The 17,480-nt window shown below is 45.3% G+C and overlaps 3 protein-coding genes across 3 annotated transcripts; all 3 read right to left on the bottom strand.

Moving 5' to 3' along the window:
- Positions 1–844: 844 nt before the first annotated feature.
- On the bottom strand, positions 845–17,166 carry LOC147884615 (PR5-like receptor kinase). The gene is made up of 3 exons (XM_087397838.1): positions 17,075–17,166; positions 14,598–16,348; positions 845–950 (listed from the first exon to the last, which is right to left on the bottom strand). Exons 1-3 carry the CDS (start codon positions 17,139–17,141, stop codon positions 918–920), a joined length of 1,851 nt encoding a protein of 616 aa, XP_087253964.1. The 5' UTR covers positions 17,142–17,166; the 3' UTR covers positions 845–917.
- On the bottom strand, positions 2,112–2,534 carry LOC147884617 ((S)-8-oxocitronellyl enol synthase ISY2-like; the record flags this gene model as incomplete). The annotated part of the gene is made up of 2 exons (XM_087397963.1): positions 2,112–2,202; positions 2,272–2,534. Coding segments are annotated over 2 exons (354 nt in total), but the record flags the coding sequence as incomplete, so codon positions are not given.
- Positions 4,924–5,655, bottom strand: LOC147884616 (protein PLASTID TRANSCRIPTIONALLY ACTIVE 16, chloroplastic-like; the record flags this gene model as incomplete). Its single annotated transcript, XM_087397961.1, is given in 3 exon segments — positions 4,924–5,391; positions 5,393–5,562; positions 5,565–5,655. Coding segments are annotated over 3 exon segments (438 nt in total), but the record flags the coding sequence as incomplete, so codon positions are not given.
- Positions 17,167–17,480: the final 314 nt, after the last annotated feature.

The raw sequence follows: 17,480 nt of genomic DNA, 5'->3' as shown, positions 1-17,480 counted from the left end.
CTAGTTCTAGCATGAATGTCATTCACATACAGGTTTCAAGGATAGTTTGGAAAGAGATTTGCAGTCCGAGGTGGGATTGGTCTTTCATGGTTCAATGCAAGCACAGGTTTTTGACCTGGGAATGCATCTGTTGTTTACCATTTTTATCTGCAAATTAGCAAACAATAGAGAAAGGGGAAGCCTATATGGATATTGTTAGAGGTTGACTGGATCAAAGTACAAGAGAGACCCTGAACAACTGCATATAAAGATGGAGGCCATGGATTGGGCACAGCAGCAGGAGCAGCTTCTTGCCATCGTCCTTCTGGACTTTCAGAACCACCGGGTTGATTGGGCATCTTGGAGCACACAATGCACAGGATAGGTTTCTATGTGAGGTAGATCAAGGGAGCAATTGTGTGGTATGTGGGTAGGTTTTAATACAATCATATCATATTCTCTCTCTCTCTCCCCCCCCCCCCCTCTCTCTCTCTCTCTCTCTCTCTCTCTCTCTCTCCATTAGCATCCATCTTCCGTACCCCAGTAGTTAGGATGGACTCCATGTCAATGTGGAAGCATCTTTTCAAGGATTTATTTAATTAAAACAAGAATTTATAACCATTAACGAAAAATTTAAACCACAACACAGCATTCATCCATACAGTCTTAAAACTGAAAATAAATGAGAGAATGGAATGCAGAAAAAGCGAGGCCGTGTGGGTGCAAATAATGATCCCCCTTGCTAGAGCTGAAGCACCTGGCATATGTTTGTATTCTAATAATGATGAATTTCAATACAACAGTATTCCAGAACAAAGTTTTTAACCTATCAAGTCCTAGGAGAACAAAGAACTAAAATCCACTCCTTTATAATTGTAGGATGGAATTAAATCAAGTTCCTAAAACTCAGCTAACGTAATATGTTGAATGCGAAGTTCTCACGATTTCTTCATCCTCTTTCCATGAAGACACTGTCACAAACACTTTCCGCATTAGATGAGTGAGAACCCACAATCGTATTCTAGTGGAAAACTTCCAATATCCCTCTCCAAGTCTCAATTAAAGACTAGTAATGAATTCTTCAACAAAAAAGATGCTAGATGGTGCCAAAAAATCCAAAATCATGAACCCAATAGTGACCAATAGTTGTTATAGCATGAAATCGTCAATTCTAGAGCAGAAAACTGTGTTCGAAAGTAAACAATTGAGTACAAGTACTCGTGAGCACTGCCTTATATTCTGCCAAAGGCAACAATCGTCAAGATGAAGAACGGATGACTACTTTGCAGCACCTATGATGAGAACGCCCATGTGCAGAAGCAAGTTTGAGTGCTATAATGGAAATGCCCACAAATGCAAAGCGATTTGCAAACTATGAGAGAGAGAGAGAGAGAGAGAGAGAGAGAGACTATTAATAGAAAAGGGCCAGGCAGCAAGAGAAGGTGTGGGACAAAATTCTTCAAAAATGAAGGTAGAGCGCTGCCTAGAAGGCAATGCAAAAAACATCATAACCATGCTTTGGAATGCTCTTTATTTGCACTAAGTTATGCATACATTTGCACAACAATCTTGTAAAGACGCCTCTTAACCCAAGTAATTTGTGGAAGCTCACATCTACCACACAAAGCCTATTAAGAGATGATATTAATATTTTGCTCGTAAGTAAAACAACTAACTCAACACAATTTGCAACATGATCATGTAATATACGGATGTGCTTTGTTCATGCCTCTGGAGCATCTTGGAAAACTCTTTGTGCTTTAGGTTAAGATCTATTTTAGATTCAGATCTATTTAGTTCTCTAACTAATCAAAGGAAAAGAGGAATGCCAAATATGTATTGTGGTAAGGGCAAAGTTTCATATTGATCTTGCTGCGTTCATTGTGATTGAAGAATATGTCAGTCGTGTGCAAGAAATCTCATAAGGATCCATAGAAATTCTCTCTCTCTCTCTCTCTCTCTCTCATATTGTTATTTAGAGCTTATGGTTTAATTTAGCTTTAGATGTCTTTTCACCTAGGAAACCTTATTTTTCAACAAAAAAAAAAAGCATGTGAATAAACAATTTACTCTCCATAATAGCACTCAGGTTGTGCTAAACAAAGAAGAGTCTTGGAGGAGCTTCTTTCAAATCAAGGAATCAGTCTGTTCTCCTTCATCCTATCAAACCAATAGAGCAAGGATTCCTTTTTATCTCTGGATCCCTTGAACCAAGACTCCTTGCTTTGCTTTTTCCAGTAAGTAATTTGAGCAACACAAAGTTCAGAATATCAGTTAATTTCATTGGATGGCTTGCTCACTACCTCATCCCACAGACGTACCTTGCTTTTCATCATCTCAGCAAAAGATGTGAGACTGCCCCTGGAATGGAGCTTGTTAAACGTTCTATACCAAAGCAGCTCTGTGCCACCACTGCCCAAATTTCCAACCTCATCCCCATTGCTCACATTGAATGCTTGATTCTTTGCATGATCATTTGTAGCCACCCATAATTCTTGATCTGCAATGATCAGATTTGCATCTGAATCTTCAAGGTGGCCAACTTTGTTGCCAGTTCATCGAAAGACACGGCAGACCTCTGGCATCGTCGTCTTGGTCATCCAAATTTTCAGAGTCTGTCGAAGTTGGCCACCTTCCAGCAAGTGCTTGGGCTCCCTCCTAAGAATCGTCCGCAAGACACGTTCTGCGAACCTTGTGTGCTGGGGAACATCACCTCACCACCACGGTCTCCATGGAACTCGTGCCGATGCATTGATGGACCTGGTGCATGGTGATCTTTGCGGACCGATGCAGACCAAATCGCTTGGTGGCGCCTCATATTTTTTCATCTTGATTGATGATTTTAGCTCGTACACACGAGTCTACTTCCTCAAATTCAAAAGCGAAGCATTCCGTCGCTTTATTGAATGCTTGTGCGTCGCTTTATTGAATTCCACAAGCAGGCTATGGTCCAAACCGGCCGCCAACTGAAGGTCCTCCGAACCAACGGGGGCGGTGAATTCTGCTCCAAAGAATTCAACAAATCAGTACTGTGCCATGCATGGTTTAACTCGTCAGATTTCGATCCCTGACACACCTTCGCAGAACGGAGCGAGTCCTCACGCTCAATGCTCCAAACAGCAAACCTCCCTCACACCTTCTGGAGCGAGGCAGTTGCCGCTGTAGTGTATCTCCAGAAACATCGCCTCCTTCAGCCGCTTTCGAGCTTTCACTCCTCACGAGAGCTGGACGGGCAATCGACCAAATTTGAGTCACCTACGGGTGTTTGGATCCATCGCATACGCCCACATCCCCGACAAGAAGCGGTGCAAGCTTGATCCAAAGGCCATGAAATGCATCCTAATTGGCTATGGCCATCCATACGGCGTCAAGGCGTACATGCGATACGACCCCAAATCCCGCACGGTGCTCTACTCACGCACCATGATCTTTCATGAAGATGGCTCTGAAGAAGAAGCGCCGCAGGCCGACCCAGACGACGACCATGCAGAGGACCTCCAGCGGGATGACCACGTGGCACACCATGTCGATGACGTGGAAGATGAGGACCTGTACACTCCCACCGACAAACCCTCCTCTCTAACGACCAACGCCACATGGCATCCAGCCCCTCAAAGGCCAACAAACTCGCCGGTTAACCAACGATCTGATCAATCGTCGAACTAACTTGACGTTCGGGTCACCTAACCGAATGTACGATCCCAACCCAAGGGATGACCCAACCTTAGAACTTGGTGATGACTCACCTAATTGGAGTGACATTGACTATGGCTCTGACCCCGGTTTCGCAACCGCCCAAGATGGTCAATCCTTGATTGATGCCTCGATGAAGAATTCCGTGTCGCCTCTCCAACTCTCAACCCGTACTCACAAGATGCAGCCCGAGCCGGATATCCACCATCTCTTGAAGCTTCAACGCTTCGACGGTCCACAAGATCAACAAAGGGCCAATATAGCACCCGATTTCGAGATACTGCACACCCGCTTGGTGCAGTCGTAACTCCACACATCCCTGTTGAAATCCAACATGACAACCACATTCCCCTCTCCATCGCACTTCATTCACTTGAAGCTCCTCGGTGGCACGTAGCGATGGACGATGAGTTCGACTTCCTAACGAAGAACCGAGCTTGGATCTTGGTCGACCCCCCTCCCAATCGCAAAATCATAGGCGGAAAGTGGCTCCTCAAAAGAAAATTCAATGCAGATGGCACTGTGGCGAGGTACAAGGCGCGTCTAGTTGCAAGAGACTTCACTCAAATTAAAGGTCTTGACTACACCGACACCTATGCCCCAGTGGTCGAGATAGAGTCCCCGCGGATCATCATATCAATCTATGCCCCAGTGGTCAAGATAGAGTCCCCGCGGATCAATCTATGCTGCAAGAGGACTCCATCTCCACCAAATGGATCTCAAAACGGCATTTCTGAATGGTGTCCTCCCAGTCTTCATGCAGCAACCCCCCGGTTATGAAACGATAGGCTAGTAGTACAAAGCTTGCCTACTTCTCCACCACGTGTGTGGAATCATCGACTCAACACTTTCCTGCTCGATCTCGGTTTCAAGCGCACACTGTCCGATTCAAGAGTGTACATCAAGCGATCGAAGGAGCAGTTTTGCATCCTTGGGCTGTCCGTACGTACACGACCTTCGACTTGCAAATAATCACCTGGATTTTCTGCTCCAGACAAAGCTGCAACTCTCCCTCGAATTCGAGATGACCCACAATTGGCCAGCACAGTACCGTTTAGGTCTACAAATTCAACGCAATGTTCATCTTGGCTCAATAACTCTCGTGCAGTCTCGTTATGTGCACGGCATGTTAAAGATATTCCAAATGATGGACGTAAAGCCTTACGGGCTTATGTCATGGGGGGGAAGAACGTCCGAAATAGGTATTTCTGTAATGCGGGAAATACGTCCAAAATACGACCGTCTGATGCTCTCTCTCCCTCGCTTCTCCCGCATTGCCCTCTCTTCCTCATGCTCCCTGGCCTCTCTCCCTGCCCTCGCTTCTCCCGCATTTGCCCTCTCTTCCTCATGCTCCCTGCCCATCTTGCTGCCCTGTTCGAAGCTTGCCTGGTGCTGCGTCGAAGCTTGCCGTGCCCCGTTCTCATGACAGCTTTTCTGCTCTTCTCCTTCAACCGGCTTGGATTCAAGCTCCGCCGCAGTAAGACCCTCCAGAAGCTTTTCATGCAATCAGGCGGGTCGCGACGAAATTCTGCCTTCTAGTTCTTACTGATCATCAGCTACGTGATCTCTCTCATCATCTACTCCATCTGTCACGCTCGTTTTCAGCACAGTGTACCTGAGCTCAGAGTCAACAATCTGGGAGAGGAAGTCAGAAAGCAGCAAGGCAGCTGGTTTGTTGAAGAGGTCGCTGAAGAAGGAAGTGAGACCGGCTAGGGGATTATTGCTTAGGGGTAGCAGTGCCGGGCTCGTAGACAACGACCAGGTTGGGAACGTTGGCGAGCTTGGCAGCTTCGGAGGCATCATCGAAGGACACTTTGGATTTAGGCCCGTCTTCAGTTGGCCCAATGGTGACGACGACCTTGGAAGCGCTTTCGATGGCTTTGGCTATGATCGGAAGTCGAATTCAACAACGTTGAGGCGCTTGGCATCCTCGCGAGAGACAACCTGAAAAAGAGATTGGATTGCAGATTTTGTTGCCGTGAGAGACGACGATCAAACTGGATCGAGATCGAGGTACTGCCCTGTTCGCAGTGCTGTGATCCTGCTCCTGCCTCTCAACACTCCTGCTTTGGCAAAGAAGAGCCCATCGGCCCCTTCCTCTCCTACGTCGTTCATCCTCCTTCCCCCACGGCTACCGTCCTCCTCGTTTCAGATGTCTTCGGTATGCTCTCTACTCTTTTCCAACCTCCTCCTTCTGGCCTTTCGTGTTTCATAGAGGGATTTGTAATATTTTCAACACCGCTATGGACAGGTCGATTTGTGTCTCCGTTTTTTGGTCAGTCATTTAACTCGTATGTGAACAATGTATGCAAGGAGTTGCCATCACGAAGACGGACGTAGGGAGAGCAGAAATGTTGTCATCTGACAGAGGGACCGCATAACCATTGCTTCTGAAGAATATGCGTAATTTTGTAAGCGACCAACAGCAAAATCTATACGGGCTTCCAAAGTCCACTAAATTAAACTGCACATCGAAATCCACGGATGGTTATGTTGAGCTAGTATGGAATAGATGCAGACTGCGGAATCTGCGTATTTTGATTTCTGAAGGAGGAACAGATTGGCTCATCCTTGTAGCTATTGAAGCTTACAGGAGGCATCTACCGGAGAGGAAGACTCTACAGCAGGTGGTACAGCATACACGCGCGTCTTGGGTGCCTTACCTCACAATCATTGGCAGGTTTTTCTACATCAATACTTTTTTTTGGCTGTACATATATGTGTATTTTTTTGTGTGAGAATTTACCTCATTAGCAAAAGCTTTGCGTTTTGCTCGGCCTTCCAGCATGCTTGAATGTTCCGGCTGAGTTCCAAGGGTCCTAGCTCCGCACAAGACCTGCTTGGATTGTCTGGAACCCAGCAAGGAAAGGAAGTATTGATAAAGTATTGTCTGGTGGCTGGACGATCAATCTGCTTGTTGATTATTCCCAGAAAACTGCCCAAAAGATGGTCGTCCTTGGCACCTTGCTCTGATTTCATCATTGCTTTCCTGTTAGAAAATCTTTGTTTAGCTTTTATCTGCCATCTCTCCCATCACACTTTTATGTCTCTTCTTCTTCCTCAGATCGATTTCTGTTCCGATTTTTCATCCTCCCCTTGCCTCTTGCTCAAGAGTCAAGTCCTTCGAATGGAGAATTTAAAGTCACTAGCTGCTCCAGAGTTCCCTTGTCCATGCAGGATTCATTTCCACTGTTGATCTTCCCAGATTTCTGCGCAGAAACCTTGTGGTAGGCCAAGGTTCCTACCATGATGAATCTTGTGGCGCAGGTTCAAGGTTCCTAACATGATGGCAGATCCAAGTTTCCTAAATTGATTGATGACATGGCAAACAAGATAGTAGATACCCCGCTGTTGAATGATAAGATGGCAAACAAGATATCCTGGAATGCTAAGTTGGCGGGCCTGGAAAGGTTCCTTGTAACACGATTTTGATGCAACACAATTTTGACTTTCAAACATTCTAACATGTTTCATGCCATGTGGATTATTCAATTCAGTACATCTTGTATGAAGCAAAATGTTGAATGCCAAAATGAAATTCTATCATTTGATTCACAGTGAAAATTCAAGATCTATTATAAACATTGATAAAAGCTTCACGCATCAGTCGAGGGCTACCAATTACTGTTAATCTCTTTGCTAACAATGTTTTTCCATTTGGACAAACCAAATATCCACCTCCATGAGATTCGATTACATTACAAAGCCGCATCATTACTTGAAAGCATTCTTTCCTCGTTTACACCAATGCATTCCTAGACATCATTCGTTTCTTTTGAAGAAACAATTCTGCAAGGTTATCTCTAATTATTCCCGATCTCATAGCACATGATTGAAGCTCATCCAATCCTGCGTCTGCAATGGCAGTCTTGATTGCAGCCATCTGTGTGGGTTCATCTGCTCCTTCCTTTCTTTTTTTACTACCCAACTTTGCAACATGTAGGAGAACCTTGGCCTCCTCTATCCATGAAGGATCTCCCACTTCATTTTTGACAAGAAACATATTGTGCAATGTATAACAGCTTGCATCTGTGAGTACGTTTGTGTTCAAATCTGCTTCCATGCATTTCAATAAAATTCGAAACCTTGCTTTTAAGCTTCCAAAAGCCTGCTCAATGCATATACGAGTGGCACTCAAGGCATAATTGAAAGCTCTTTGAGCAACGGTATGTTGACCATGGGATCTCTTGTAAGGGCACATCAACCATGGTTTTGGGGGATTAAAGGCTGTATCTCCTAATAGCCAATATCCCTCGCGAGCTATCTTGCCTTCCATCCCCCTACGCCCAATCTTGGATAAAGCAAGTGCTTTTGCATCATGAATACTGCCACACATACCCACGTCAATCTCGAGGAATTGTTGGTCCATATCTATGGCTGCCATCAAGATTATGGAGTGGAATGACTTGTAGTTATAGAATTCATTGCCACCCAAGGAAGGTTTTACAATAGGAATGTGGCTTCCATCCACAGACGCTATCACTCGAGGGAATCCACGGAAGTCCTCAAATTTCTTTGAAATTTTATTAGCCCTTTCACCATACGGCCATGTGATATACACCTCCATCCAATATTGGGTTATGATACGAAGTCCCTCTTGTATGATCCTTGCCACTATACTTTGGTCACAAAAGAACTTGGAGCTTCATGGGAAAGACGCCATAGAAAAATGGCAACCCTTCATCGTTAAGAGATGACTCTTTTATTGGGTCCCAATTCGGTTTTCTCAAATCCATAGGCTTGGAAGATAGTAGAACATAACCACTAAGAGGTAGCCCTAGAACATCGATATTGCGACCAAAAGTACTCCATGTGACCGAACGGGTGCATGCATCCTAGCTTTTCGTGTAGAGTTCTCACGGCAATCATCTTCCCCCTTTAATCATAATTCCCATGAATCTGTATGGTGAAGCAGAAAATCACGAACCCACACACATTTCACATTTACCATAGTTGACATGAGCATTACCGTGGTTCCAAAAACAGTAATTCTTTCATTTAGTACCATATGTCTTCTCTTGAGATATAGAAGCATAAGCAACAAAAATATGACGATCTTCAAATCTTCCTTGTCCATCTCTAGATGTGCTGAGTTTGCAAATTCTTTATTCCACCAAAAATAATGTTGGCATTCACAAATCAAAAGACAATCAACTCTTGTTGTTTGCTACATCTATTTGCATGATTTCATAACCTTCCATTTCAACTCTGCATGTCTGCTATTATTTGCTACTCTTTATTCTGCTACATTGAGCAAGGCACAACTCATAGATCCAATAGCCTCACATTAAATGCTTGCATATCTCTTGCAATTTTTGTTCATGAGCGTTCTGCCACTTTGAGCCAGACACAGCTCATAGATGCATCATATAGCCTGACATTTAATGCTTGCATATCTCTTCCAATTTTCTGTTCATCAGAATTTTTTGTTAATGAGCATTCTACCACTTTGAGCTAGACATATGCATTGCATAGCCTAACATTTAATGCTTGCTGTCTCTTTTTCAATTTTGTACTCGCATTGTGCCAATTTGAGCCAAACATAGGCTTGTGGTTGCTCTGGGACATCGTTGCCTCTTCTTCCTTTTATGATCTGATATCTGTTAGGTACTCAATGTGACCGAACGGGTGCATGTATCCTAGCTTTTCGTGTAGAGTTCTCACGGCAATCATCTTCCCCCTTTAATCATAATCCTACCATCATTGCAGCTGGAAACAAGCTTAGTGCCATTTCATTGCACGAAGGCATATTGGAAGGTTCTGACTTCAGAGGGCATGAGCATAGTTTGGCATAGTTGCAGGTCGAGTGAAGGTTCCGACTTCAGAGGGCGTGAGTAGCATCTCTAATTGACGCTCCTTCTCGGCAATGCATTGAAGCTCAAGGCATCGGGAGATTTGCGCCAGGTCCAGCAAGTTGCTGAGCGCAAAGATGCAGCTCAAGTGGAGAGTGAAACACATGCTTCATCTGTAATTTTACACAATGTCGATAGCGAATGGGCTCCTCGCAACTCCAAAGAAGATTCAACATGCGGATTGGGACCGGGGGGAAGCTATGGGGAAATTCTGGTAGGAGAGAATGGTGCAAGGCAGGGGAGGAAGCTGCATTGTGCAGGAAAGGGAGGTGGGAGGGAAGGGGAGCTCCAATAAGGGGGAGGTAAATAGGATCGATGGGAAGGACGGAGTTTAACGAATGGGAAGGACGCTTTGCTGTGGTTGAGTTTAACGAATGGGAAGAGATGGATCGATGGGAAGCTGATGAGCTCCAAAAAGGGAAAGAAGAAGCTTCGTCTGACTGTAGGAGCGATTTGAAGAAGGAGCTTCGTCTGACTCTAGGAGCTGTGGGCAATTTCGGATGGTTTTGTTATGTCATGGAACATACGAAATAGGAGGTAAAAATGAGTGGCACCCCAGAAACGTGAGAAATAGGAGGGAAATAAAAGCCCTATTTCGGACGTTTTCACCCCTCCATAACATAAGCCCGTTAGATGACCCCGATGGAGGCAAATTACAAGCTGACCAAATCGATGTCGCCACAAGATGGCTGCAATGATGAAGTCAATCCCGTTCCGTCACGCTGAAGGCTCCATTCGATACCTTGTCACCTGCACCGGACCAGATATAGCCTTTGTAGCATCACAAGTGAGCTAGCACATGCAAGATCCAGGCATAATGCACTGGAATGCGATGAAGCGGCTGTTTGGCTACCTTCGATTCACACAGAACGTGGGCATCACCTACAAAGGCGAATGTTTATGTTAACCTCACGGGCTGGTGCGATTCAGATTGGGGAGGCAATCCAGACACATGCAAGTCCACATCCAGACATGTCTATCAAATAGTGTCTGGACCAATAACATGGTTCTCAAAGAAACAATCCACAGTAGCGATCTCGACCACCGAGGTTGAGTACATTTTAGTTGCTTCTGCTCTCACAGATGGCTTATGGATCTCAGGGATCCTTCGCGAGATTGGGTTCCCATTGAAAGCACCATTCAACCTACTTTGCGACAATCAATCCTGCATTGCCATCGCTCATAACCTGGCTCAGAGTTATCGCACAAAACATGTGGATCTTAAGTTTCGCTTCGTGAAACATCATGTCGACTCCGGGACCTTCAAGCTCTCTTATGTCTTTGTTGGAATCCCCAGGAAGGAAACTAATTTCTAAGCATAAGAAAGAAAGAAAGTTTATTATGTCTCCACACAGGAAATGATAGCAGACATAATGACTAAGTCACTGCCATCCCCCAGCCACTGGAAGTGATGCCGCTCCATTGGCATGACTGGCTACTCTCGCTAAAGATCAAACAACACATTAGGAGTTAAGGGGGAGTGTTAGGAGCTAGTTAGTTTAGCTCTAATTAATCCTAATGTTTAGTTCAATCCAAAGGAGACGGGACTCAGGATATGTAACGACATGATCAGTTACAACCATATGCGCGTTGTGTTCACCTATATCAACGTCTTCAATCATGAATAATACAAGTCGACTTCTCTTCTTTCCACAAATCTATATTTCTTGTCTCATTCTCTCACGCACGCTCTCTTTCCGCCTTCCTTCGAATTCCGCATGCGTACATTTGTACAGTGCATCCCACAATCCCTCCTCATCAGCTGTTCAGTAGCCACTCCAACCATAACCGACAACCATTTTGTAGCTGGAGTCGCACTTGCGCATCCACTCCTCCCCGGGGATCTTGAGGAAGTCGAACAAGGCAGTCTGGAGGTTGGGGATGCTGGCCTCTACGACTCCTAGTTTGGGGATGTCGGGTGCCTCCAGCACGGTGATGGTGGCGGTGCCTTGCAACGTCTTACCGAGGTATGCCGCAGCCATCCATCCGGCAGTGCCACCTCAGGATCACGATCGTCTTGATGCGCTTTTCGTCGTCGTCTCTGAGAGCTGAAGCAGCTGGAGGATGCATGGACAGGTGGGAGGCAGCTGGCATGGCTACCGTCTTGTGCTGCAGTAGCTGCTTCTTGGAGCTCGATAGGAAGAAGCTGGCCAAGCTACTTATCAACTCCCCACTTCTTCTATCAAATTCATCAACTGGCGCACTCCTAGCGATGAATCTACGCCACCACACACCCTGCACAACGGTCACTCCAACCATTCCTACCATAGCTTCAGCTTGCTTCTCCATCACGACCAGGTGCCGCTCTCCCATTACTGGTTCGCCAAGCAGCGGGCGGGCCTCACGGACCTGCCCTTTGACTACCAAGAGCCCCCTGCCATGGACCTACAAGGCGCCTCTCCACATCGATGGCACCTGCTCCACGACCAACTACACCTGCTCCACTTCGATGCACACCTTGTGTGCCAATTTCCTTCGAAGACACGCCACTGCCAAGCTCAGGGTACACCATATCCTGGATCGGATGGAGCGCGCCAAGCTTAGACTGGGCGACAGCCAGATCCAGGCCTTGCTCATAGCTTCTTGGCGGAGCTCGCGACAAATAAGCAGGCAAGACATGGGCAGCCACCACGTGGCGCTCATCTGTGTGGGACACTTTCTTAAGAAAGTGAAACAAGAGAGCTGCCTGGAAGGCAGTGCTAAAAAGCATCGGCAAAGAAGAAAACAACTCCAATCAAAATTCAGATGTTGCCAGAATTGAACATCTAGAAAACTAGAATAGGGCTCTAGATCAAATTGCAATTGATAAGGAGTCTGTTCCTGTCTCCTTCACTATTTGACCCCAAAACAGGTGCCAAAGTCCCTAGAAATCTGATGGAACTTGTCTTACCTACACCTGTCTTTGGGAAACTGGAACGAAATTGATTCCAGTAATTGCAAAAGATAAAAACTGAAACAAAATAGCCTGAATAATGTGAGCTGAATCATCAAGCAGAAGGGGGTTTTAAAACTACATCCAGGCAATATCCAGGTGGTGTCCTTCCAATTCGAGGTAAAAACAGGCATCACAACAGCCGCAGCAAGCTGTAAATTATGGAGGTGCCTGGTGAATAGAACAGGCATCTGATGATTCTATGCGAATTTACTGGACTTCAGCATCTTAAAAAACGTGGGAGGAGCCAAGATCTCAACAGCAAGCATGCAAGAATCACGTGGCAAAAGCAATTTGGCCTGCTCTAACCCTCAAACTATAAAGTAGTTGAAAAAATGAAACTAGGCTTCATTTAATCAAATATTCCGAGCCTATATAATGAGAAAATAGCTTAACTAGTTTTTAATTCTCTTTTTAAAATTTTGCCCCATGAGCCCTCTTTCCATGCACATAATTCATGCACAACTAGACCTAGAACATTTAACTGTACTTGACGCTTGATAAATCCCTGTGAGTAAGACAACTCGTTGGATGTGTGGAGCATCCCAATCTCGTAAGGCATGCTGGGTGATCCAATAAATAATCATCAAGTCATAAGAACTTGGGCGATCCTATGGATTGTGAAATAACTCCATGTGGTGGAGTCCACCCACTTTCATCATCCTGTGACCGTAATGTGACTGGCTGTACGTCAGTTGTGGCTAATCCTTCTACAAAAAGGTGCTACTACCATGTTAAGATGGTAAAGTCTCATAGTATAAGCACCCTGGTTATAAGTGATCACTGAATTGAAGAAGACCAATGCATTGGATTTGTAGAAGATGTCCCGCTGGATGTGTAAGGTTTGATAAGAAAGAACTCTCATACATGCGATCAGTAAGCATGTGCCCAATAAATAAATAAACATCAGCATAAAAGTAGAAAATATAGTAATAATGTCCATGGGAAATATGTAGGCAGGTTACACACAGTTACTGAAAGTGATGTAGTCTTCTTGCCCGTTAGATCCTAGGGGGCTCCCTGATCACCCTTTCTATTTCTCTTTGTTATAGAGGCTCTCAGCTACACTCAGAACCAATCCAGATTTTCATAGTCGGAGTAGGTTTTCAGCATGAGGTCGTGGGCAGGTTACACACAGTTACTGAAATTGATGTAGTCTTCTTGCCCGTTATATACTAGGGGCTCCCTTAGCACCCTTTCTATTTCTCTTTGTTGTAGAGGCACTCAGAACCAATCCAGATTTTCATAGTCGGAGCAGATTTTCAGCATGAGGTCGTAGGCATGATTCTAGATATTTTGATGGTCAAGTTTGAGATCACTCAGGTTATACCGACTAAAGAGAGCCTCTTGCCCCCTGACATTTCAGAGACCATAGCTGGTATATATCCCAGTAGTCTACTTATCGGTAGATAGGAGACTGAACCTGCAGCCAGCCCAAAAGAGTCTCCCCCCCCCCCCCCCCCCCCCGAAGATGACAATAGCCGGTATTACTACCTGGCATATCCGAGTAGTCTACTTATCGGTAGACAGGAGAATCAACCTATGGTAGTCATCTGCCTCTTAACATCATCTGCACCTTGAGCTCTATCGGGAAAGCAAGGTCCAGGAGATTCTTGCAAGACATCTAATTGTCACAAACCCTTTCGTAAGACCTGGCCTCTGTACATTGTCAATCATATCACAGGAGAGGTATATGTAGATTGTATAGCCCCGCAATCAGCTCGCTGCTGCTGCTTCAGGGTTCTTGTAGGCAATGAGAAGAGAAGCTCATGAAGTATCTTACAAGGGATTGGTCTCCGCACAGGCCCTAGTGGACAGCTGAGTTGTAAATTCTATTTCAAAGCTTAATCATAAATTTGTCTTTTTGCTGGGGATGGGGGATGGATGATGGAACTAAACTGCATAGAGAGTGCATACTATAACCTGAATCAATCTAGTATGACAGCCCACGACATAACAAAAGCATTAACACTAATGACAAAAACACGCTCTCACGAGGCATGAGTATGGCAGGACATTAGTGTACTCAAGGACCATCGAGTTGACAACAAAAATATATGTGGTGCAATGCACACCATGACGGATGCAGTGTAAAATGATGTTGAAAGACGTCATAGGAGAATGACCAAAAAGTTACCAACCTCTTCTAAGTCAGCCGAGGCTTGCTTTGTTAGAATAGCAAGAACTTGTCTCATGGTTGGGCGTTGATCTGGATCCGAATCTGTAGCAGTCAGGCCAACAAAAAGTAGCCTTTCCATCTCATCAACATCGAAGCCTCCAGCCAGGCGTGCATCAGCTGCTTCCATTAGTCTTCCTTGTTTGTTCAGGTCCCTCACCTTTTCCAATAAGAAATAGAAACCAGATTCAAAGGCTAACTGAAAGCTTGGACGCCCACATGCCACCTCCAGAGCAACGATACCGAAGCTGAAAACATCAGATTCTGCAGTAGGAAGCCGAGTAGTGGCAATCTCTGGGGCAATGTAGCCGATTGTGCCAACCGCATTTGTGGACCGTGGAATAGCATCAGGATCAATAACACGTGCTAGGCCAAAGTCTCCGAGTTTTGCCTCAAAAGTGGCATCTAACATAATATTACTGGGTTTCACATCTCTGTGCACAACTCGTTTCCCCCCTTCCTCGTGAAGATACAACAGTGCTCTGGCTAAACCACAAACTATCCTATATCGAACATGCCAATCAATAATAATTTCGCTGTTTGCGAATAACAACTTATCTAGACTGCCTTTGGGCATATAGTCATACACAACCAGGAGCTCTCCTTTGTGTTTGCACCATCCTTGAAGCCGCACCAGATTTCGGTGATTCAGCTCGCTTATGATACGCAATTCAGAAACGAGGTCACGCATTCCTCTGCCCCCTTTCTCAGCTGCAGCCACCTTTTTTATTGCTACTTGTAACCCGCCCCTTCTCAAAATGCCCTTGTAAACCTGTCCTTGGGCCCCTTGTCCCAGTAATTCGGAGGGGTTGAAACCCCTGGTGGCAGAATAGAGTTCCTTGTACTTAAACCTCTGATGACCAATGTCGGAAATGTTTAGTTCTTCTTCCTTTTTCCGTCGATTTTTCCTTGTCGATCTCAAACGCGCAAAGATAACTCCCACAATGATTATAACCCCTGCACATACTCCCACAATCGCATTAAGGACACGACGAAGCGAGTCTCCAGGCTGTCCGTCACCCGGGCAGAAGGTGATCGTGAAATCGGAACCAGAGCAATTGAACACAGATGATGCATCGTCGTGGGAATAAGTATAGGCCGTAGGGCACAGATTCTTGAAGACTCGAGTGTAGTTGTTAAGCGTACAAGCGCTGGTGGAGCTATAATTTCCTGTGCAGCAGTATTGGTCCGTTTGGAAAATGTTGCATGCGCTGGAGCATGCGAAGGTGTCGCCATTGTGGGAAACTCGCAGCTGGGCAGGGCAATAGTGAAGGACGTCGGCTATGCAAGAGGGGCTTCCGCAATCGAGAGCACTGGAGTTCTTCGAGGGCGATTTGGGAGATGGAGAGATGGCGAGAGGCAGATTGAAGCCGCCAACGAGAGAGATAGCGTAGAAGTAGAGATTGTTGGATGCTCCTGGCTTGAATTCTGCGAGGGTAACGGGCAAAGAGGTGCCGTTGATTTGGCATTGCAGGCCGTTGCTACCTTGACAGTCCCCATTGTCACAGACGAAGTAATTGGTGGCGTTGAAGCTGCAACCAGTGCGTCCCCAGAAGCGTCCAGTCCAATCGGAAGGGACATGGACGGGGTTGGAGCTGTCGGGGAGGATTCCCAACATTGTTAATGTGCCTCCTGCTGCGGGCAGAGAAGAGGAGATTGTATTGATGGCTGGATAAACGACGTAGGAGCATCGATTCACCAGATTGAATGTCATTCCTGCATCCACAGAAACCATCCATCCATTGAATTATCAATCGTTCTATTCGTTATGCAAATCGTTATCGTTCGTTGTTGCGAATTATAGTATAGAATCATCAATTCAGTTAAATCCATCGACGAATTAATAACTTCGAGGCTCCAGCAAACGCGCTCTAATTACATCTCCGTATTGCTGCAGGGTTTCGAATTTCTTGACTAATGGATGTTAGTTGATCTACAATATCGTTTGATTTAAGCTGATTCACGAGCATAATGTTCGATCGTTAGCTCACACTGCACAGGATATTTGTATTCGTCGATCATCGTCCCTATCTTGTGCGCTTACAAACTTCACACAATCTACGTACAACCACTGACAACCATTGATGACTAAATTTCGGTCGCCCTATTAACGTCTCCCTATTGCAGGGCTACGTCCCTCGCCCTTTTGATCGACGTTATCACAGTATGTATATAATTCGAGGATCCTCATCCCTATCTTGTGCGCTTACAATCTTAACCCAAGCTGCTACGTACAAGCTTCCATTCATGCCCAAATTGCGATGCATCAAACTCGCTCTAACGTCAGGGCTAGCTGGCCCCTCACCCTTTCGATTGTTAGCTCACAGTATGTAATATATTCGACGATCCTCGCTAACGTGGGCGCTTACAATCTACGTAAATCCATTGGCTTACCATGGATGCCACCACGCATAAAAGGATACTAAGATATGTGTGTAGTACCTGATACGAGGAAGGAGAAGAAGCAGAGGAAGATGAAGATTGAGGTGAGGGGTTTCAGGGACGCCATGAAGCTCAATAGCAAGCTGCAAAGAAAGCAATCCCGAGGAAGGAAGGAAGGAAGGAAAACCTATAGAGTCCTTATTAACAACCTCAAGAGTCTAGCCGTCCCATCCAATCACCTTTTCTTTACGGTCCTTGAACCACGTGTTCTAATTACAAGCGCTTGATTTAAATTTTGATTTAATTTTGACAGAAAATCAAAAGCTTTTAAGATAGAAAAGGTTAATCATCACCCTAGTTGGGTTTTTTCACCAACACCATTTAGATTGAGATCTCTTGGACTTAGTGACTCTCACCTCCAAAATTAAAATCCTATTCATATATCAAGTCTGCTAATAAAAATTTG

Source organism: Dipteris shenzhenensis, chromosome 26 (genome assembly GCF_047967505.1).
Source record: "Dipteris shenzhenensis isolate YYH24624 ecotype China chromosome 26, Dip_SZ_1.0, whole genome shotgun sequence".
In the NCBI taxonomy this organism is placed as follows: Eukaryota; Viridiplantae; Streptophyta; class Polypodiopsida; order Gleicheniales; family Dipteridaceae; genus Dipteris; species Dipteris shenzhenensis.
Note: the sequence above shows the minus strand (reverse complement) of the source record. Positions and strands in the feature narration are given on the sequence as shown.